The sequence below is a fragment of the Rhinolophus sinicus genome, linkage group LG17 (assembly GCF_036562045.2).
Source record: "Rhinolophus sinicus isolate RSC01 linkage group LG17, ASM3656204v1, whole genome shotgun sequence".
NCBI lineage: Eukaryota > Metazoa > Chordata > Mammalia > Chiroptera > Rhinolophidae > Rhinolophus > Rhinolophus sinicus.
The window spans coordinates 22,124,665-22,147,907 of NC_133766.1; the positions used below are offsets into that span (position 1 = coordinate 22,124,665).

The 23,243-nt window shown below is 42.3% G+C and overlaps 1 protein-coding gene across 6 annotated transcripts in view; it reads right to left on the reverse strand.

Annotated features, from left to right (window-relative positions):
- Positions 1 to 23,243, reverse strand: part of SRGAP2 (SLIT-ROBO Rho GTPase activating protein 2) — a 232,774-nt gene that overhangs the window by 112,146 nt on the left and 97,385 nt on the right. For all 6 annotated transcript variants that reach the window (XM_019752457.2, XM_019752456.2, XM_019752460.2 and 3 more), the window contains exon 4: positions 4,050 to 4,212. In XM_019752457.2, the coding sequence (XP_019608016.2) occupies positions 4,050 to 4,212 (163 nt within the window). The remainder of the gene's footprint in view (positions 1 to 4,049; positions 4,213 to 23,243) is intronic.

Below are 23,243 nucleotides of genomic sequence, written 5' to 3' on the forward strand. Positions count from 1 at the left end.
TCATAAAACAAGGATAATAAGAGTACCTACCTTACAGAATTATTGTAAAGATGAAACAAGATAATGCATATTAAGTGTTTAACACTGTACCTGGAACATAAGGGTTCAAAAAATGTTGGTTTTAATTATCATAACCTGTGCCAATGAATCAAGTTTTATAGATTAAAGAGAAGGGGACAATAACAACAACCCATGATTTTTGCCAGTGACTAATAGATTCAAATTTGCATAAATCTCAGATGAATTTTCACAGGTATCCATAGTGGGACCACAAATAAAGGTAACCTTTTTGAAGGCTGTCTCCAGAGAAATGTGGATTTTCCTTTTGCTGCTGGAACCAAATTTACAGGTAAAATCAAAGGTGTATCTATTTTACACATTTGGATAGATAACAGACTCTGAAACAATGCTTCATTCCTCAAGAAATTTAGTTGGTAATTGCTTAAGCTAGCCCCTTCTTCACACACCTATTTTTGTTTGTCCTTATTTCAAGGATTGCAATTTACCTATCACAATTTCACAAAGGTCACCAACAATCGGAAAGAAGCCCCCCAGCGAGGATACTCTTGTCATAATAGAATTACAGTAGATTAGGTTTCAAAAGCAGCATGAAGATCACATAGCCAAACTCTTTTTATCTTTAAGGAATTTAGGCACAGAGAGGAGAGGTCATCATCCGAGGTGTCAGGACTCCTGGCAGAGCTGAGCCCAAGAGCAAAGGTCACTTGGAAAAGGCCTCTGCTCTGAGAGCACAAGCAAAGCCCGGAAGCTTCACAGCGCTGACAGGGCTGCGAGGCGCATTCTCTAGTTCTCTTATCTGATTACTGTATCTTAACCAGTGGGGTTCTAATTCATCATATGCAACACACTCTAAACAAAAGAGACTGAAAAACGAAGGCCTGGAAAGAGAATGCTTCTTTGCTCATTACTAGAAAGCAGAGAGGCTGACACCGAGGCAAAAGAGAATTAATCTACACTTATGATCTGTCAAACCAGCTCCTACTTTAGACTTCTCAGCCTGGACCCCAAGGGAGAGAGAAAAGAGATTATTCACCCCGTGGGATAGTAAACATTGTCTATTCAACAATCCCATCTATACCTATGCATATCAACTATGATTATAGCATAATCAACTATGATATAATTGATAAAAATTTATAAAGAGAAAGAGAAAGCTCTAAGACCTGGACCTATATACAACAATACAACTAAACCTCACAAACATAATGTTGAATGAGAGAAACCAGACACAAAAGTGTACACAATGTATGATTCTACTTACATCAAGTATGAAACCAAGCAAAAGTAATCTCTGCTGTTAAAAAGTCAGGACGGGCCAGCCTGGTGGCTCAGGAGGTTAGAGCTCCGTGCTCCTAACTCTGAAGGCTGCCACAGTTCGATTCCCACATGGGCCAGTGGGCTCTCAACCACAAGGTTGCCAGTTTGATTCCTTGACTCCCGCAAAGGATGGTGGGCAGGGCCCCTTGCAACTAAATTTGAACACAGCACCTTGAGCTGAGCTGCCGCTGAGCTCCCGGATGGCTCAGTTGGCTGGAGTGCGTTCTCTCAATCACAAGGTTGCCAGTTCGATTCCTCGACTCCCACAAGGGATGGTGGGCTGTGCTCCCTGCAACTAGCAGCGGCAACTGGACCTGGAGCTGAGCTGTGCCCTCCACAACTAAGACTGAAAGGACAACTTGAAGCTGAATGTCACCCTCCACAACTAAGATTGAAAGGACAACAACTTGACTTGGAAAAAAGTCCTGGAAGTACACACTGTTCCCCAATAAAGTCCTGTTCCCCTTCCCCAATAAAATCTTTTTTTAAAAAAAGTCAGGACAATTGTTATCCTTGGTTGGGACCCCCTTCCCAACTTCCCAGTGACTAGAAGAAGTACAGGGGCTTCTGGGGTACTGAAATAATCTGTTTCTTGATCTAGGAGCTGGTTACCAGGTGTATTCAGTTTGTAAAAACGTATAATTTTCCTCAGTGAAATGTAATATATAAACAGTCCTGTGAATAATTAGAACTTCTTTCTAACACCCCCAGCATAGAAATGCATGCCTTACGGTGGTCAACCCTGAGACCATGGCTAGGAATATCCTTCACAGGTGGATTTTCCTTTTGGAGGGTAAATGCCCCAAGTTTGTATGATGTCATGCGGTCAGGCCCTGGGTGAAATGTGAATGGCACTTGAGGAACCAGGAACATTCAACGCTTTGAGAACTGGCTGCCTTCAGTATAAACACCTCTGAGATCTGAAGGGGCGATAAGACTATCTCAGCTTGGTTCTCCCCTAAACTTCTAAAGCTGGGAGAAAAGGAAGCTGAGAGATTGGGTGACTTCTAGATAGTTGAACAACTCTCACAGAAGTTTTTTCTAAGATGAACAGAGAAAATGGAAGTGAAAACTCTCCGTCAACCCCTTTCTTTCTCAAGACAGTCTAAGTAGCTGTCAAGGTCAAGGGGAGTGCTGGAGTGATACCTGATTACTATCAAGGTTCTACCTAAATAGGTTTTAATATTTTTTAATAGAAATTGTATACATTTAAAGTATACAACATGATTTTATATATGTACATTTGTGTATATTTATGTGTGTATGTAGTCAAGCTAATTAACACAACTCCTTACATGATTACTTGTGTGTGAAAGAGAACTTGAAATTTTCTCTTGACTTATTTCCAGTATTTGATACAGTATTATTAACTAGAGTCATTAATTTTAGTCACATACACACGTCACCAAATGTTGCAGCTAAACAAACAAGCTAGAGAAGATGCTGAAAACCATGAAAGACGGTGAAAAGTACCCTGGCCCCTAAATTAAGTATGGCCCCAACCACAGCACAGCCCGGCCACTAGAAATGGCCAGGGAACTCTGGGAGGAGTTATGTTTCTCTTCCTTCTTTTCATTGTCAGATGATTGTACCCTTAGTATCCTGTCTCTAAGACACAGGGAAAGCCCCTTCACAGATGCAATTACGTAGATGGAAGATTCTAAATCATTTATTTTTTTCATGCTGGCATAAAAAAGAAACTGAGTTCTAATTCCAGGCCTACTGATATCTGGAAAACTTCTTAACGTTAAGAACTGGAAAACTGACCAAGAGCTATGGCTGTCATTGACCACAGCCCTGTTTACTAAAGTCCTTCCTCTCCCAGCCTCAATTTTAACACTGGATTTTGTCAACTGGAACCCAATGAATTCTCTATGTATGAAACTAATGAAATAGCCCTTTATACCTATAACTTTATACCTATAACTCGTGGGAAGATTATTTGCCTCCTGAAAAGTCTTCTGGGGATCTCAGAGCTTCGTGTTAGACATGGTATATCACGTAAAATGGTTATGGTCTTTGCCAGCATTTATCAAAATTTATTAATAAATGAGTACACTGAGAGCTCAGGTTGAGAGAGCTTAGAAAAGAGGTGCCACCAAGAGACTAGTTCCACTACTGACAGGTAAGGTGAGTTTGGCATAAATTTCTTAAGATTACTAATTACTTTTGAGTTTTTCCTTGGTCAGATTTTTCAATTATACCCCCAAAATTGTGACAAACAACTGAGCTTCGGAATGCATTCAGGGAACCAAAGGTAAAAATAGGTCATGATAAGCATACCCAAATTCATGAGTTCACCTTGGCCAAGATGAGAACTTGGAAAGAGAACTAAAAACATAAACATATTTTGCTACATCAATTAGAAGGAAAAACACATGAAATGACAGTGAAGGTCCCCAAATTTTAACAGCTTCACAAATCACATACAGAAATTGTCCATAGTTATTATTAATACATGCAGATTATGAGTTATGCTGCCAATCCTTGGGTTGTACCTTGCAAATGGTTCCTTTCCCAGGCCTACTGTTAATTCAGCTCAGACAGGAAGAAAAGAATGCCAGTTTAATGGTTTTCTCTCCCAGAGTGCGTTGTAGGGAATGACTAACGGCAAGCCTTTTAAGTGGGTCAATAAAATATTCTTTCTCTTATTTACAAAATTGTATCACTGCTCCACCCAAGTATCTCAATTACTAGAGATCGCTACGTACCTTTTTAAAGAGTCTTCCTGAGTCCTCGCTGACTTGAACAAATCGAGGAATGATATTATTCAGGTAGATGTCGCTCAGGGTGGTGTGGTCCCTGCTTTCCCGCTTCACCTGGTTTAAGAGGAGATTCCAGCAGTTGACTGGAGACAGAACATTCTGATCCTTCCTGCAGAGAAACAGCAAGAAAACAAAAATCATTGCTGGTAAGCAGCCAGGGCCAACACTATGACTACAGGCCACGTCACAGAAAACAGAGTGATCAAAGCCAAACCAGAAATAAAGATATCTTTCCTGAAGCCGCCACCTCTCGTTTTCTCTTTTTCTAAAATCTCGGTGGAGAAAATAAGAGTAATGAGAAGGAGAGGGAGGGGAAGGGGGGGAAGAAAGAGAAGGAAGAGAAGCAGGATTATCTGTTGGGCATCTAATATGTTATAGGAACTTGGTGAATGCTTTATACGCGTGATCTCATCTAAGCTCCATCATTTCATTGTAAGAAAAGAACTACCACTATCCCCAGTGCACTAAACATCTCTCACAAAAGTCTTTCTTTTAGAAAAGTTTTTCTGATTAGTAAGCTTTCCCACAGCTAGTAAAGAGTCACAGAGATAGTAAAGCAGAATCAGGGCCTAGAAGCACAGCTCTGTGTTATGTGACTAGGAAAAGGTCTAGGCTGTATAACTGCAAAGTCAAGTCCCTGAGTCACTAAGTCATTTATTTGGTTTGTATTTAGGGTTAAAGACAAAAGTTACAGATTTTCTCTAGAGACGAAAATCACCAGAGCACTACAGACTAACTCCCCATGCATTTATCTTTTGTAGGATGCCATGAAGACAACTTTGAGGGCATTTGCATGAAAAAGCCACTAAAAAGTCTCCAGTCCCACAGAACGCATCTTGGAGGCTTTGGTTTCATTGACAGAGCCGTTACTTCACGTCGCATACAACCGATAACACAAACCATACCTGAAACACACATATTCCGAAAACATCTACCGCCTGAGTGGAGCAGTGACGTGCCCAATCTAGATACTCATTTCTCATGAAAACTTGGTGATCCAAAAGATTTATTGATTATCTATCAGTCCACAGCACTAATTTAAGCAACAGAAACTACATCTGTAAGTCGGATCTCTTTAAGGAATGAAACAGAAAGTAGGGGCTGCTTGTGGTACTGTGTATCAAGGGCTTACTAAGCACTTGGCAGGTGGCCTATAACTCATGTTGTTTAACTTGAACCCTACAACGACCTGATGAAGTGGGGGGTTATTAACTACATTCAGCAGAAGAGGGAAGTCGGACTGAGAAATGTTAAATATCTTGTTCAAGGTCATAGAGCTAAAAAGTGGCAATGTTGGAATTTAAAACCAAGCCTTGAAACTGCAAAGAGAATGCTCTTAATCACTACAAAGAATCCCACCCTGTTCATTCTCCTGGCCCCTCTTCCCTCCCTCCACTCAGATTCTCAATGCAAAGCAAGAGGCTTGCTTCTTGAGTCAGCAACTGCCTCCATTCAGGGCTGAAGGCTGCCAGGTACCTGTGATTTGTAGAGCAAGGAATTCAACTTAGAAGGGCCTGTCCAATTCTGTAGTAAGGTAATTATTAACAGATAACCACACCATGCCTACTCTGGCTTCAGAACACACCAGACCATTAAGTCAAATATGTGTCTAATCAGCACCAAGAAGTTGCTTCAAAGCAATCAATATCAGAGCCCAAATTGAAACTGTTCTATATCTACCTCCCTCCCCACCCCCCACCCCATCCTCTGCCTCAGGTATCACACTTCTGTAGTCAAAGTCCTGAACGCTTATATGCCAACCACTGCGGTAACATTATGTCTGCTTTCCTGCTTCACAGGAAAATTAAAATATTTCTATGGAAATACAAACTATAGACTAGTGAGAGAGAGAATACATGTAATTGATCCATTCCTTTCAAATGTTTAGCATCTGAAAAAAGAAAAAGGAGAATAGGAAACAATCCTAAATTCAAAATAGGGAGAGAGTGGAGCAGATGCATTCAGTGACATTTGATGTTTCCATTGCAAGAAAACTTCCAAATTGATTCCAAATCAGTTTTAGTCATAAAAATCTCAGAATAATCTAATTTACATTTTTATTGGGTGGCAAGATATTCATGGCAAGATATCCATGTCCTCAGGAAGCATGGACTATCTCAGGCAATTACACTTGCTTTTTAAAAGGCCAGATCTTATAAGACTAACTTTACAACTAGTTTCCATCTGCTTCTGAGCGTGGACATGAATTGCTGGACTCTACTGGTTCGTTTCCTATAGTACTTTACATACATAAAAATGATACTATAATTCAATTTCACAGTCGTATAGACACTTGTATCTTAAATGAACAAAGTACAGTATTAGTTTTAGTGGTTATAAAAGTGCCGGGGTCACAGTGCAATGTGGGAGACAAAGAGAGACCTATAATACAAAGAATGTTAGAGGTACGAACAAAGGGCCAGCTAGCTCACACCTGCACCCTACAGACTACAAGTGGAGGCAGGAGAGGTAACACGAATCTCACACCATGGTAAAGGATACAGACCATAAACTCCAAGGGGATCCTCAGAAGAATAGATGAGTAAACACAGATAAGTTAATAAAAAGGACGGGCAGAAGTAGGAATCTTTTAAAATAAAATAACTTACCTACTTAACACTAATAAATTTATACAGAGGGTGCCAAAAAAATGTATACAAATTTTAAGAAAAGAAAAAACTATTAAGACTCAACATACCGGTAACAAAAGATGAATACAAGTCACGTTTGACTTCTGCATTTACAAGAGGTGCTCAAAGTGGTTACCATCAGCGTCCAGACACTTCTGATTACGGCGAACTATTGCTTGAGCAACGTTGACCAAAAGGTCCACTTGTATACATTTTTTTGGCACCCCCCGTATATATTAAGAACGTCTAAGGTATTACAAGTACTTTCCAAATGTATTTATCTCCATTCTTACAGCATGTAGTGGGACCGCATGTATTGGTTTCAGTGAGCAGGAGCTTTTCAAGTGTGTTCTGAGAAACTCAGGAAAGTACAGAGAGTCAAATTTCAATTTTGAACAACTGTAACACATCCATTCAAATGAGCACCCCCATTTATGTGCAAGGGACCCAGTTTCCCCACAGCAGACACCATCACAGTGACTCATGGGCTGCCCGGTGAACTTTGATGTACGCAAGCTTTGGAATAAAGAATCAATGCATGTGTGAAAAAGGAGAAGGGATTAAGAAGTACAAACTGCCAGTTATAAAAATAGTCATAGAAACGTAAAGTACAGCATAGGGAATATAGTCAATAACATTGTAATAACTACATACGGTGCCAGACAGGTACTAGACTTATCAGGGTGATCAGTTCGTCAGTTATATAAATGTGTCAATCACTGTGTTGTACATCTGAAACTAATATAATATTGTATGTCAATTGTAATGGGAAAATAAAAAACAATAAAAAAGGAATCACTGCATGCATCTGAATGTCTAAAAACTGTGCTGTTGGTTAGAATGAATGTTGCTCTGCACGTTTAGCTTCTAATTCCAGCCTGTGTGCCTTCTTGGGTAAAGCTGTTCAGGTGAACACATGACTTGACACACAGTCACCAAGTTCAGTTACCTGCCCTGGAAGGCTCAGGGGTCTATGCTGGTTCCTGGTGGACCATGGTTGAGTAGTGAGAATATACATGGTCAGCATCATTCCATTTCCTTATCAACTGTTATAATACTTATCATACATTTTCAGGCTTATCTGCTTATTCAACTAATAGCTTTGAAGGGGAATGCGGAACAGCTACTAGGTAATGTTTGTGAGTCAACTTTAAAACAAAAATATCTCCGTAAAGTGTCTAAATCAATTTAAAACTATCTCAAGATTACAACAACGCATCTGTGTGAATCCGTAGTTTCTTGGTACTGGGCAACCAAATCAGAACCAGAGAAAAATAGATGCTGAAACTGACATAATACTGCAAGTCTGATTCCTAATCCTGATTTCAATATTTTGGGTTCATGCACAATCTTATTGTTTTCACTGGTAGACTCTGTAATAAGTATTCTTTATAAATTTCCACTTTAAAAGAAGATTTATACCAGTAAAACACTGCTTTGATCTGTTGCACATATGGGGGTTCTATGCAAGATTTTTATTTTTAAAAAGGAGTGTATGGCTTTAAAAAAATAGTGTTAGACTCTGTTGTCTGTTTCTGCTAAACGTTCTTACTGCCATTTTTCATATAATAATTTTCGTTCTTTGAGTTTGTATCCTTTCTCAGACATATTATTCCTTTCAACTGAGGTGTTTTTAATTCATTTATGTATTTGTTTTGGGAAAGTGGTTGGGCAGGGCAGGTGAAAGGCATGTGGTGGGAGGGAACACAAATGTGCTGTAGTGACAATTTTCCCGCCAACACAAACAAAGATGAAGCACAGGCCAGGCTGGAAAATAAGCGAGTCAACTAGACGTGATTTCATGAGGAGCAATATTAAGGTTCTGCTAGAGTGGTTTCCTGCTTTAGCAGCTTTGCAGCCTTCTTTTATTTGGGGCCGCTGGAGCCAGGGGGACTTTGTTTGGTTACAATATTGAAATTTGCCTTTATATCTTTTCCCTCTATCATTTGTTTGTACAGTTTCTTTACTTTACCCACCCTCGGAGTCTTAGATTGTGTAATACTTGGGCATTTAAAGAAAAAGGTCTACATCCCTTAGGAATGTGCGGAACAGCTGCAAACCTCCTCAAACAAATCCCTAAAAAGCAGACAAAATATCCAAAAGTGTTTTCCTTACTTAAGACTTTTTTCAGGAGGAAGATCAAAACAATATCATACTGTACTTGAGAGGGAATGACCCTGGAGTCCCAAAAAAGGCGGTCCAGGAAGTCACAAGCCGGCTGTGCATCCACGGAAGAGGTTATCATTATAAATGTGCAGAAAGAAATCAACTTGCACAGCTCGATCCTTAGCTTCAAATACATTAGCCTAGTTTTTCTCTTCAACTGAGGCTAGTTACGGGCATTCACCAAACTTAGCAACGAAGGCTCAAGGGATTTCTCTAAAATGTCTAGGGTGAAGACCTCCATGAAGGCCCCAGTTGGCCTCTATCTCACACTTCTTTTTTTTCCATATCCCCTCTGTTCAGTTTCAGCTGTCTCACCTATAAAATGGACACATGCCCTGTCGGTGTACATCTAGCTCCCTAAAGATCTTCAAAGCATCATTGTGAAATCCTGGAAGCTCTCCTGGCCTAAGGTGCCATTTAATTAATAATTGCTGTGTTCACAGCTCTATAGATGGGACACAGGACCCAAGCTTGGCATTACTGGGTGGCTTGAGCTTCTGCACTGCTCTACTGAAGAATGTTTCCTTTTAGACCAATAGTTTCTGACTTGCCCACCACATGGGGCTATTATGTGACTCAAATGAGATGCTGGATGCAAAAGAATTACATCAACAGTAAAGCACTATACAAATGTGAAGAAATATTATTATTTTTATTTCCAAACAAACCAGGACTCAGCTTTCATCAACTTCCAACATGCTCCTCACCAGGACCTGGGCCAAGGCCAAGAGCACAGCCTGCTGAAAATGCACAGCCCTTGGCAAATCATGGTCGGGAGAAGACAGCAGCAACAGGCAATTAACCAAGCAGCTGTGGTCTCGGGAAGACGTGAGGGAGATACCAACGGGAGAGCAGAATTTAATCTTCCACTGTCCTTCCCCTCAGGGACAAGGTGGAATGAACGCTCAGTCCTGCATTCCACACAAGGAACTGTGTGCTGAGGTAGACAGGAGGGAAGCCAGAGCGAGCGCAGAGAGCCAGACCCCAGGTGCTCTAGCAGCTTCCACTGAGCCCCCTTCTCAGAATTCCTGTCTAACCCACCCGTCTGTATATAGAGATGGAAATATCAACACATCTAAGAAGACTATCATTTCTCACTTTTAAAAATAGACACGTACGTGATGACAGGCAAAACCCAAAATAAGCTAATGACCCCAATCAATGCATGTTATTGAGCATCCAACTATAAGGAGGATTTTAAAAGGTACATGCACAATAAAGGGATCATTTAGTGATGGCTGGACAGGGAACCAGGGACAAGGGGGAGCTGGATTTTTAAACCTAAATTCCCTCCTGGCACCTTGATTAAAATGAAATGAACTGAGGCAGCCAAAGAGATTATTTTATTCAGATGAGTGTTATTAGCCTTTCTGGCTTATTTTCTCTATTATGCATTTTGCTGATGCTGACAGAAGCAGACGGGCTGGATGGAGAGGCAAAGCCGCCGCGGATTTATGGTTTGACAGTGCCATGCATAAAATCAGACCCTTGCTGACCCAGATAAGCCAGAGGATGGATTGGATTTGCTGGGGAAGATGTTAAAAGAAAGGGAGGGGGGGAATCGCCAAGGTGGAAACTGACTTGAAAAAGATTCTGCCTGTAGTGGTGGCTGCTGGTTGTGTGACCCAGTAGTACAGTGGCAGCCTGGAGGCATCTTTCAAAGACAGTCAGGAAGGCGGGCAGGGAGGGGTAAGCACACTTCTCTCGGCTTATCACATCTCAGGCTGCTGCTCTGCCAGCAATGAGATCAGAGATGAGGAGAGTTCTGAGACAGAAAGAGAACAGGGACAAAGGCAGAAATGTATATTCTATGTATGGAGAAACGAGCTTTCAAGTTTTCAGGGACAAGTTTATACCACGAATGTCTTCAGTGGCCTGGACAGATGATTAGAAAGGACGCAAGCAGTGGTGCACCCACCTTACTCAAAATAGTCTAAGTTGTCCCCTATAATCAGTTTTGGGGGAAGAACTATATGGCGATGGAATTCTTGTGGCTCTGGGTTAGTTCCAAGGAGCCCAGCCACACCCTTGGAATAATGGCATGTCCAAGAGCTGGGAGCTTAGGAATCTGCTTTGAAGTCGAGAACTGGAGCAGCACCATGTCTGACTTTTTAATAATTATTTCCTGAATGAGTGTAGCACCAAGGTTCCTCCGGGTTAGGTCAGAGATTGGGAGTGGTTTCCAAATCTGAGCCATTGTAGGCTCTAACTGGGAATGTCTCCGTCAATTTATGCCAAGTGAGAGGCCGTCTTCCCTTCAACCACCCCATTCCACTCCATGTTCGTGGCAGGGAGAGGGGGTAGGAGGTTCTTCAAATCAGCTTTGAAGAACTGAGGGCCCCGTGAGACCACACATGGTAGGGTGGGGTGGGGTGGGGTGGAGTCTACTCAAAATTTGAATCTCTGCCACCCAGATTTCTTGCCTAGATTTCTGACATGTTATTGTCCAGGTTCCTTCTCTGAGTCCCTCATCTCTAAAGTCTTCTTATTTCTCATTCATTTAACCAATATTGATTGAGTACCTATTGTGTGCCTGGCACTGTTCTGGGCTCTAGGGATAAACAACATCCTTGTTTCTGACCTGTTTGCAGATCTCTGGATCCAAGACATGGCTTTACTGCTCCTAGACTGTCCATCAGCCATAACCCACATCTTATCCTGGTCTCGGTATTTGTGTGGACATTGGCTTGAATGACCCCTTGTGAAACCCTGATTTGGTGAACTTAGAAGACCCACCTACCTACCCACCAGCCCTCTCTATGGCTTCTGCAGACCTGGGACCTTCCCTTCGTTTACACCCATGTCTTGACACTAGCATTCTCAGAACCATAGGGAGGTATCAACTAAACTCTCCTTCCGTACTCTGGGTACACCCTAAATACTAGAGAACAAACACTGTGTACTCCACCTCAATATGAGCCATGGGACTAAGGGCCTAGAAATTCACTTATTTATTAAATTTTCCCCTAAAAGCCTCCCAAAATAGGCTGTCATCATATGAAAAGGTCTGAGCTGGCTAATTCACTTAATTAAAATAAAACATCATAGCAAGAATGAAAGACGTAACAAAGGTATGACTGAGGGGAAAAAAGTAATATACGTTTCTCAATTTAAAGATTTATAACCATCTATATTAACAGTTGGATCCACATATTCCATAGAACAATCTATGAACAACTCTGAATTATATCTTCAGGTTCTTCTCCTCTCATTAGTTAAGATATCGTAGGAAACCCCGTAAGTAATTACAGCACATAACAAACATACAGAGAAAAAAAATATACACAGATGTGTTAGCAGATTTTTTAAATGAATGAAATCTTGGGAGATGACTGAGACAGACAGTCTGGCTCACCCCTGGTAGTTCATGCTAGAGAAATAAATACCTGTCTGTGCCAAACTGGAATGACGTCACTCAGAAATCCACACTTATCTTGAAAGCAGTAATCACTGCCTTGGGAGCAGGCATCTCCCTGGCACCAGGCACAAGCTGAGTAGCTTGATCTATAGCCAGCAACAGCTCCTGCCTGGCAAATGACAGTCCAGCGTGCCGAGTACCAAAAAGCTGCTTCAGAAGGGTACTCCCTGAGATTCATACCTCCCCCTCCGGAATACGTGTTAATGGGACAATGAGTCCCCTTCACATGGCTCATGATAACAATGAGGAAGGAGGAATAAAGTAATATGGCTTAATTCTGTGAAACTATGGAGCTAAATGGCATGAAGTCTAAATAGTCACCAGACCAGCTGCATGCCTTGCATCATTATTAGCCCCCATGTGTCATTTTGATATTTATCTTGCCTTACTGGAAGGGAGTCTCTTGAGGACAGGGTATATTTTTGAATATTCGATGAACATCTATCACCAAGAATGGGGGGGTACTTAATCAGTATTGACTAATGACCGACGCCACAGCCACAGAAATCCTGCAAGTGTTGAGCACAGTAAAACAATTCATTTAATGAATAGTTAATATCTTCAGCTTCTATCAATCTTGCCTAATCAAGTGCGGCCACATGTATCTGGGTGGCTTGATTTTTATGCCCATTGGCTTGTGTGCTCTCTATTACAGCATGTCATTAACCACGTTGATGCTTTGCTGGTAAAATATTAAAGGGTTGGGTGGAGTAAGAGCTGCCCTGGTCAATTTCCAGGTTAGTAGGTTAGTGAGTGCTAGAGGTCTGTAAGGAGCATGGATGACTGATGATACCCCACCCCGCCCCAGTGAGGGAGTCCTCCATAGGAAGCACCCTGAACCATGCTTTCAACCTAGAGTCCAGTCTTAGTTCTGCCACTCACTAGCTGGGTAACCTTGAATAACTCACAGATGCACGCTGGGCCTCTTCACCTGCTTAAATACATAAATGAAGACAGCAGACCTTCCTGCCTCACTCACATGGCTTTTATGCGATCAAGTCAAACAAGGTGACACAAAACGTCACAAACACTGACGTGTTCTACAGCTGCAGATCAGTGTTATCATCATTTATGATCGTCGTAACTATTATTACTACTTGAGAGTCCACATAATGTATTTATACCCAATAAAAGGTGGCCAGAGTCATGGCTGAAAAGACAAGCATGTCCCCAAATTCCCAGGCCTCATTACTCAAGTTTGCAATGAACTTGTTTTATAAATTTTGTACTTCATCCGTGCACTCAGTAGGAATACATTTTGTTGCTGTTAACTGATCACCTGGAAATTCCCAAACTCAGTGAACCTCCTGTGCCCAACTTAGGAGAGGCTGTAAAAGGAAAGACTTTTAATGTGCAAAGAAAAAAGCCGGAGGGAACAAAAAATAGAATCATGGAATTTCAGAGCTTGCGGGGATTTTCAAGATGGTTTAGAGTCTAGACCAAACTTGTCATTTTCTAAGCGGGGAAATTGAGGTTCAGGGAGCCTGAGGTCACACAGATAGTGGGGGAGCAAGGCAAGAACCCAGGTTTCCTGACCAGCAATCATTTTCTTATTTCACTGTGGTTGTTGAATTTCAACCAAAAAGCCCTTAGCATCTGTCAAGCCCTGGTACTGAAAGAGTTAATGGGCAATGCTCGACTGTCCAAGCCTCAGAGCACAGAACTATTCTAAGACAACACATAACAGGAATACCAAGGGTCCGTGAACCCCAAACGAGCAAAACTGCTGGTGCCTGACCTGAACGCATGTTGACACACTATATGTGGTTCCACAGGAAAGGCAAGTGAATGAGAAAAGCGATCTGAATCCCACCCTATTCTGGGACTGGTTCTGGACACCTACTGGAGGCCGGGCTACACCCCGCTACTCTGTGGAAGACCCTTCAGTTCCTCCACTCTCTGTTCTGTGGCCTGTTAACTCTTGCTCTGCCTTCACAAGGGCCATAACAGATAAAATACTATCAAGGAGTATCAAGGGCCAGGAGTGAACGTGGGTGACCAGTCTACGACGGGAAGAGTCTCAGTCTGGATTCCCATGGTACCCACTAGCATCTGCCACCTCCAAGCAGTAAGTGATCGGAAGCCTCTCATGAGGCCTTAGGAGAGTGGTTTCTCTACATGGGAGTCTTCAGGACCCCAGATCACCTTGCATCACAATCACTGATAGTGCTCATTTCAAATTTGCTAGAAGTGGAGTGGTGCTCAGGAATCTGCATTTTAAATATGCATCCAAGGTAATTTTATGCACACCAGAATTTTAAGAACAAGTGCTCTTTTTTCTTTTTTAAACTTTTATTTATTTTAAGTGTGTTTTTCTAGGACCCATCAGCTCCAAGTCAAGTAGTTGTTTCAATCTAATTGTGGAGGGCGCAGCTCACGGTGGCCCATATGGGGACTGAACTGGCAACCTTGTTGTTAAGAGCACCACACTCTAACCAACTGAGCTAACCGGCTGCCCCAGAACAAATGCTCTTAAAGCAATGATATTCCAACTATGGGATGCAACCCATTAGTGAGGTTAAAAAAAAAAATCAATTTAGCAGGACACCACTTAGCATTTCTCAAAATGAGACAGAAAATAGTGGAAGAGAATAATACAGAACAAAGTAGAAAATATCAGTACATCACATAGAGCAAAGAGCTATAAGCACTGTTTGGTGAAAATGTTGCTCTCAGTTATTTATTTAAAAATATACATATGTCTGTGTGTGTGTGTATTCCTGCTTGCAATATAAAATATTGTTTATGAAATACTTCGGGGAATGATTACATACCCCAGACCCATTCGAGAATCTGAGGATTTTCTTCCAAGAATCGTCCTCCAAAGAAGGGAGAGAAGGAGGAAGAAAGGAGGGAAAGAGGAAGGGGACGTTATGTATCTACACAAACTTGCACATGAGTCGGGGTCCCTGGACTTCAGGGAGCCCATCTCCTAGGGTTTCTTGAGGATAGTTCCTGTGGCGTCTAGTACCCTGGTCACAGTGGGCGCCTGATAATTACAGGACATGCCCACATCTTTCTACTGATGTCCCCTGTAAATGACTGCCAACGTCTGTGTGACGCACTTGTAAGGTAAGTGGCCCCATCGTGTTGATTCTCCTCTCCCTCTTGTATTTCAGGGGGACTAGAACGGTTGAAGTTGAAAGGTGCTGTACAGAACCTCGGGGGAAAGCTGTTAGCAAATTCCGTAACTAATGATTCTGAAAGTGATGGCCTGGCACTACGTCACTCCTTCCCAAGCAACACACTCCCTGCCTGCAGGCTGCAAGGGTGAGCTGTGGAAATGCCACCTTTTTGCACTCCTACTGGTAAAGGTAATAGGGGAACATATACTTCATTCCCAAGTTAGTGACCTCTATGACCTGTACCCACATTTACAGTCACAGAGACCCCAACTTCACCTTGACCCCAGGACCGAAAGACAGAAATTCCTTAGCCCTTGGTGGACGATTCAAAAAGGACACAATTAGAAAAAGAGCAACAACCCGCTTATCAACACAGTCTCATCCCAATGGTTAAAGCTACCTGCACATAGACAGGGTGACAATGAAGCCACAGGCTTCAGAAACCAGCCTCTGCCAAATAGGCACACAAAAAAGAGCTGGAAAAGTGGCCAGGTATCACGTGGGGAGGGAGCAGGGGGAGATGGACGAGTGGGGCAGGGAAGACCATCGAGAAGACAGAGAAGCAAACCTCAAAACTATTCTAAAATTTCCTGATGCTTTTCAGTAATTTGTTTTCATGCGGTGGAAATTGGCACAGCATTGAGGATGCTTTGGGTCCATCTGTTTTTTAACTTCAGCTGCAGGCAAGATTCAGAACAGCTGGAATCAGCAGCATTGACCATGTCATATGTGTCTTGAGAAAGGAGAGAAATAAAAAGAGTGTGTGGGAGGTGGAGTAAGAGGGTTAAATGGGCCAGAGGAAGGGGAATCTGGAAGCCATCCCCAGGACACAGGAGAAAATGGCCAGGTCAGAGCTGATACAAAAGAGCCATTAGAGAGGCCAAAGCATCCGAGGGCAGAAAGGAAGGGAAACCGCAGGCGTGCCAGGACAGCAGCAGCAAACAGCCCAGCAACAGAGCTGAAAATCCTGCAAGTCTGGGTGTCAAGGAGCAGTGCCTGGAGGCTTCACCTCTGAGGGACCAGCATCAAGTATATGACATGAGCTGCTGGTAAACCGTCTTCACAATCTAGAACAGAGATGAAAGCTAGATTCTTGGTTCGCTAAATGCAAGAGAGGTGATCATGGAGAATGGCAGAGGGAATGTGAGAAGAGTTGTTTTAGGAGAAAGGGTCCCAGTCCATTCGGTGGCTTTCCCAGAGTCGCGGCAGGCCCGGAATAGATGGCTTTTGGCGTAGGCTCCTTGTTTGGCCTGTCACCCCCTCACTGACTTCCAATAATGCCCTCACTTAATCTACGGAGAAGCGGGTCTCTCACTTCTCCTGGGATTGTTCAATCTCTAGGCAAGAGAAAAGATTTGGCAATAAGAAATGTCAATCAAGACTTCATTCTGTAGAGGAAATAATGAAATACAAACAAAAAAATAAACCAAATTGTATTTCAAACGAATACTATAAGATGGCTGGGGGTTGGAAGAGAAGAAACTAGCAACTAACGTTTGACCTCCGTGTTTTGGTCCTCAAGGCTGAAAACAAAAACAACTCGCAGCCAGTACTGAAATCTAGTTACTAGTCTTCTGTTTCAGAAGCATGGGTTAGCAATTCTAAAACTCCTTCGTGGACACTCTAGGACTGAGCAATGAAATAAATATATTATGGATAATGATTTCTCACTGTTCAGAGAACAGTTACAAATACGGAAAGGGGAGAGAACAGAATAAATATGGTGTTGGACTGGAATTGACAACGTTGATGTGATCTCATAAGCTTTAATACAGGTAAGCACATAGACAAACAGATACAGAAGTATGTGAGTATATGTGTGTGTGGATATATACACCTATTTAGTACCTGTCTGCTGAGAGGGACTATAAACCGTGGTACATGAGTAACAGAGCACACGTAGCGCCCACAGTTTCTAAGTAACATTTGCCATTAAATGGAACCAAGCGCTTTGAGAAAATGGCTCCCGAGTTGAAGCAAACGAAGTACAAGATGAGTCTGGAACATCTTGTGCCGGACAGTAAGGAAGTGTGCAAAGAACGATGCAAACATGTCAAAAGGACACAGGAACCAGCTTGAAGGGACTCCACTAGCCAAATCTGGAACAACATCAACATTAAATATGGTAAAAGATGATAACCTGTTGAATATAATCAGAATCCACAAGTCCACATTAACATAAACAAATAAACACCAGATAAATATATGAAGGAGTTAGAAAAGCTCTTCATTATAGTAGAATACCAACCGATAAATGTAGAAAAAATGCTGGAAATCAAAAAATTACCATTTGGTAACCATCATAATAATAACTGATCCACGCAAGAACCATCAATAGATGCTGAAACTAGTGGGTGTAAAGTTGCAAGGATAACACGATATTTACATGGTCTCAACGCATCGCTCCAAAATATATGCATTAATTACAAAGCATAAACTAGCATAACTTTATGGTAGAGAAATCTGGCAGACACCACTGTAACCAAATGATCAAAGTTAGTATCACTAGGAATGGGACAAATCATCCACAAGTGCTTCCTGATACGATGCACTGAGAAGAATATGACATCACTTCTGTCCAAAGCACATAACCTGCATCCAATCATATAGAAATATCAGACATTATAAAAAATTTAATTTAGGAATTAAATTAAATTCTATACCAAGGGCACAGCCTCTGGTGAATAAAATAAGTGCTGAATAAATGTTTGCTGAAAGAACAAGTGAACCTCACATACCAGGGTTGGTGTTCACCAAAAACTTTTATATTAATCCAAAAAGGGGCACGAGTGGACTTGTTTTTCAGAAGAAATAATAGCAAAGTAATAAGTGGTCTTACCAAAAATTTTCAAGCCAATTCTTTCTGGTAGTTTGAAAACAGACCCAGATGTGCTAATTTGCTTTTTTTTGTTTGATTAAAAATAAGGTAATCATTCTAAAGTCCTTTAATTTGATACCAAAAGAGCCTACCTACTAAAGAGGTATCATATGTCTATATTTTTTCCATATGACTTCCCCGAACTGTGTTGTAAAGTAGGTTTCCTAAGCATTCGTCATCTGGCTGGAAACTCAGTATGTATGTGTGTTTGGAGGCTGGGACTGTGTTAGGGGCAAAAAAGAGGCAGCGCTGAATTCTTTCTAAGCCACATTATCTTCACCTCTGATTAACGACATAGCAGAGACCTGGCAAAACCAACATTGAGAATGTACAAGAATAAAGTTAGCACACAAGACAAAGCCTCTAACTACACATTTAATCCATTTAAGAACGTAAATGGCTTCAGGAGTGCTAAAGGTAGTACGTCTGCCCGAGTGTCTGTATGTGTGTGTACGCAGCACTCTGGGAGAGGAAGGGCACATATTTCCACCCATGACCAGAGAAAACAGAAGCAGGAGGTGGCTGACAAATTGATCCATGTATAAAGGGGGGGGGGGGGGGGTAGAAAGTCAGTACCCCCGAGAAGCTAAGCCTTTCTTCTCATCGTGCCTGCTTCCTGGGTTCATTTGCTCTTTATCCAGAGTCCTCACCCTGTGCTTTGTCTTTCGCTTCCACCTATACACTACAGAATCAATTTCCACCTATACAGCGCAGAATTAATTCTGTACAACTTCCTCCTTTTGCTAAATCCTTGAGATGCCGCCTATAAATTCAAAGAATTTCAAGCATCAACAGAAACCCCCACCCCCACCCCCAGAACTTAGTTACGAACATCTGTTGTTTACAAGGGTTCAGGCTAAGAGCTGCCAGACTTGCTCTGCAATCTCTACTTTAACACGGAGGCTGCCAGGGAGGGATGTCTGAATTTCATGCAAGGATGCCCTGTCCCAACTGCTTAAGCAGAAATCTGCAAACACAGCTCAGCATCCTACCGTTAACGATAATCCTAGTTTGTTCGATTCATTGTCTAATCCTGGTTCTGTCCCCGAAATACGTTAAGAAGCAGAGCTGTGCTCATTGATCCTCCCTGAATTAAAACCCAAGAGGCAATGATCCAATGATGGGTGGGGGTGTACAAGCAGAAGGTAGCAGAAAGGATGATCCTTTCTCGGCTCTGAAAAGATCCAAGCACTATTTTTTTCTTCTCCCTAAATCCTTCATTAACACTGAGCTCTTCCCATATGACTGTTTCTCTTCACAGCGTGATACTTCAGTGCAGCACAGGAATTAGATATTAAAGTCTTTACTTCAATTAACTTGGGACCAAAACTAATTGAGAACATAACTGTGCTATCTTGTACCTTTCCCGGGCTGAGCCGAGCACGAGTCCCTCCTGATTACTCCCCCTCCTCCCTGGTGACTACTGGAAGCTGCTTTAAATGGGGCCCTATTTTTAGATTCATGTGCCCATGCACACATATGTTATTATTCTCTCTCAGCTCGTTTCATTTTCCCCATTTCAATTATGAAGGTTCTTATGACAGAGACTGTCTTCTTCTTATCTTGTAAACCCTCCCACTTAACACAGTCAGCTCCCAATAAAGACGACATGGCTTTTGCCTTTAAAAGAGAATTGGATCAAAGTCAATTCATTTAATTGGCTGTGAATTCCTGAGAATTGAAGCTCCTACGAACCAGCCACACATTGCTTCCTGGGTCTACTACAGAATTATGATGGGGCTCACAAAAGCCAAGAAAATGAATCCTAAAAGTTCCCTGTGCCCCTGCACTGTTGTGAAGAGACATGCTCACCAGGACCTGTGCTCCAGCAAGCTGATAGCCTGAGGTGTGCCCTGCTGACACACCAATGGCAGAGCCTCGGAGACACGGGAAGCCCACAGCAGTCGCCAGCATCCTCCCAACTGCTCACAAAAGCATGTTTGGCTCCCAACCTGCGCTCCACCATTCCCACCCTAAAAGGATGATACGAAGCCATTCAGACAAAAGCTTGGGAGCTTTGGTGTGGCCCTCATGAGACAAACGACCAAGTAAACCACATCCTGTTATGCCCATGACTGAGGTGTGCGCTGCACAGGCTTGCTGGTCTGGATGGTGGCCACTGCAGGAGACTGGCACTCTTTATTCACACCGATTGCAGGGGGGACCTGTGGGCCTCAATACTATACCTTGATGGAAACCCAATGATTTGGCAATTAGTGCTAAATATTGACTCTGTGAGGACAAGCAAATCAGGGGATGATTGTAAGACAAATTTCCTCCTGATGATTATAAGCCTGGATCTAAAAGTAACCATGCTAAGGTTAACTACCTGGTTCAAGGTAGTTCATGACACCTTGTGAATATGACATCTCACAGCACAAAATATACAATTGCTGAGTTTTTATAGGAACTGGACATACAATTACATAGACTAACATAATTGCATGTTTCCTGCCAATGCAGCCATATCATAAAAATCAGGATGGAGGGAGGGTTTGTCATTCACAAGGGCCCACAGGAGTCAATGAAGAAAATGGAGATTGACATGATACGAGGTGTGAGCAAACAATTCGGTGAATGTTTAAATAAAAAAAGTTTTTTACAGGCAAAGACACATTGCCATTAACCCCTTCAACATACTCCCTCTTGCTTTGGACACACTTATCCCATCATTCTTGCCACTTTCTGAAGCAGTTCTGGAAGTCGTCTTTCATGAGTGTCTTTAGTTGCACTGTTGTGGCTGCCTCAATGTCCGGAATTGATTAAAAACATTAGCCTTCCAAGGTCATTTTGACTTTGGGGAAGAGCCAGAAGTCAGATGGTGCCAGATCCAGTGAATAAGGTGGATGAGGACACACCGTAATGTTTTTATTTGACAGAAACTGCCATGCCTGAAGCAATATGTGACACAGAGACTTCCCATTGTGATAAAAAAAATATACGGTGACTGCTGCTTCCAAGTGCCATCCGACGAAAAGGCAGGATCTTCAATACGGGAAGCAGCGCATCAAACCTTAGGAACAGTGTGTGTCAAGTTTCATCTTGTTCGTTGTGGTCAGTCGGGTGTGAGCTACGGTTGAGAGAAGGTGTGTTTTAAAGTGTGCCATTAATTATCCTCCATCATGACGACGCTCCGTGTCACACATTGCTCTGGTATATAGCGATTTCTGTCAAATAAAAACATTACGGTGTGTCCTCATCCACCTTATTTACTGGATCGTGCACCATGCAACTTCTGGCTCTTTCCAAAGTCAAAATGATTCAGGACATCGAGGCAGCCACGACAGCGCAACTAAAGATGCTCACGAAGGAGGACTTCCAGAACTGCTTCAGAAAGTGGCAAGAGTGATGGGATAAATATGATCGAAGCAAGGGGAGTGTTTTGAGGGGGATTAATACCAATGTATCTAGTACTGTAATACATTTTTTAAAAAAATTTAAATAGCCACTGTATTTTTTGATCACACCTTGTATTACCTAGGGCCATGCTTAAGAATGCTTCACTCTGCACAGGGAATAACAGTAACTGTAATTTACCAGGGTTTTACCTAGTGCAGCTATGCTCAGTCTCAACTCCTGAAGACAAGGATAATGGCCACTGCTATTTACTTTTACTGTGTGCCAAGCACTGTACTAAGGGCTACAGATACACATATTAATCCACTTAATCAGCATAACAACTCAACGAAGTAGCTACTATTATTATCCTCAATTTAAAGATGAGGAAACTGAGGCACCTAAGAACCTTCATCTAAAAGTCACACAAGCTAGTAAGTGGAAAATCCAGGATTGCAAACTCAGAAGCCTGGTTCCAGAACCTGGGATCTTAATGATTTGTGGTAGTGATAATTACACCTGCTACCATTTTCTGAGCATCTAGTAAGCTATGCTCATAGCTAGTGCTTTACATATATGATGTCTAATCCTTAGAACAACTCTTCAAGGTAACATTACTGTCCCCATTTCATAGATGAGAAAACTGAAGCTGGAAGGGGTCGCACAAAGTCACACAGCTATAAGTGGAAAAGATAGGATTCAGAACCAAATTTGTCTGGATTAAAGTTCTCAGTTTTTTTCTAAAATAAATTTTGTTGGGGAATATTGGGGGACAGTGTGTTTCTCCAGGGCCCAACAGCTCCAAGTCGTTGTCCTTCAGTCTAGTCGTGGAGGGCGCAGCTCAGCTCCAAGTCCAGTCACCGTTTTCAATCTTTAGTTGCAGGGGGCACAGCCCACCATCCTATGTGGGAATTGAACTGGCAACCTTGTTGTTGAGAGCTCGTGCTCTAACCAACTGAGCCATCCGGCCGCCCCTCTGGCAGCTCAGTGGCAGCTTGTTGTCTTCAATCAAGTTGTGGAGGGTGCAGCTCACGGGCCCATGTGGGAATCGAACTGGCAACCCTGTTGCTCAGAGCTTGCGCTCTAACCAACTGAGCCATCCGGCTGCCCCTCAGCTTTTTCTACTAAGTCATAATGCCTCCCAATGGACTTTCAAATAAATTCTTTCTCTGTTCCAAAGACTGGTCATCAGTCTGTCTTGCTGATCCCCTGAACTGCCTTCTTGTGTCTCTTCGATCCTGCTTTACCAATGTGTAAGGAGACCTCCCAAGTCTTCCAGAAAGGATCCAACTACCATCTGAGGCTCTATATGGACTGGGCCAGTGAAAAAGTCACCAGGGGTCCTTTTGTTAGTTTCTAAATAAAGGTAGCTTGAGCCATGGCAAAAGGAAGCCAACCGTTGTTCAACACCAGATGCTATACCTGGGCAAAACCTTCCCTGAGGAAACAAACAGCTCCCAAATACGTCCAAAATGAATGCGTGATACACTGATCCTAGGAAGTAAGGGGTTCTCCCTTCTGGAAGCTTCATGCTTCCTCCTTCTTTCCTCCCAGAAGTCACCCCATACTCAAAGAGGAACTTTCTGG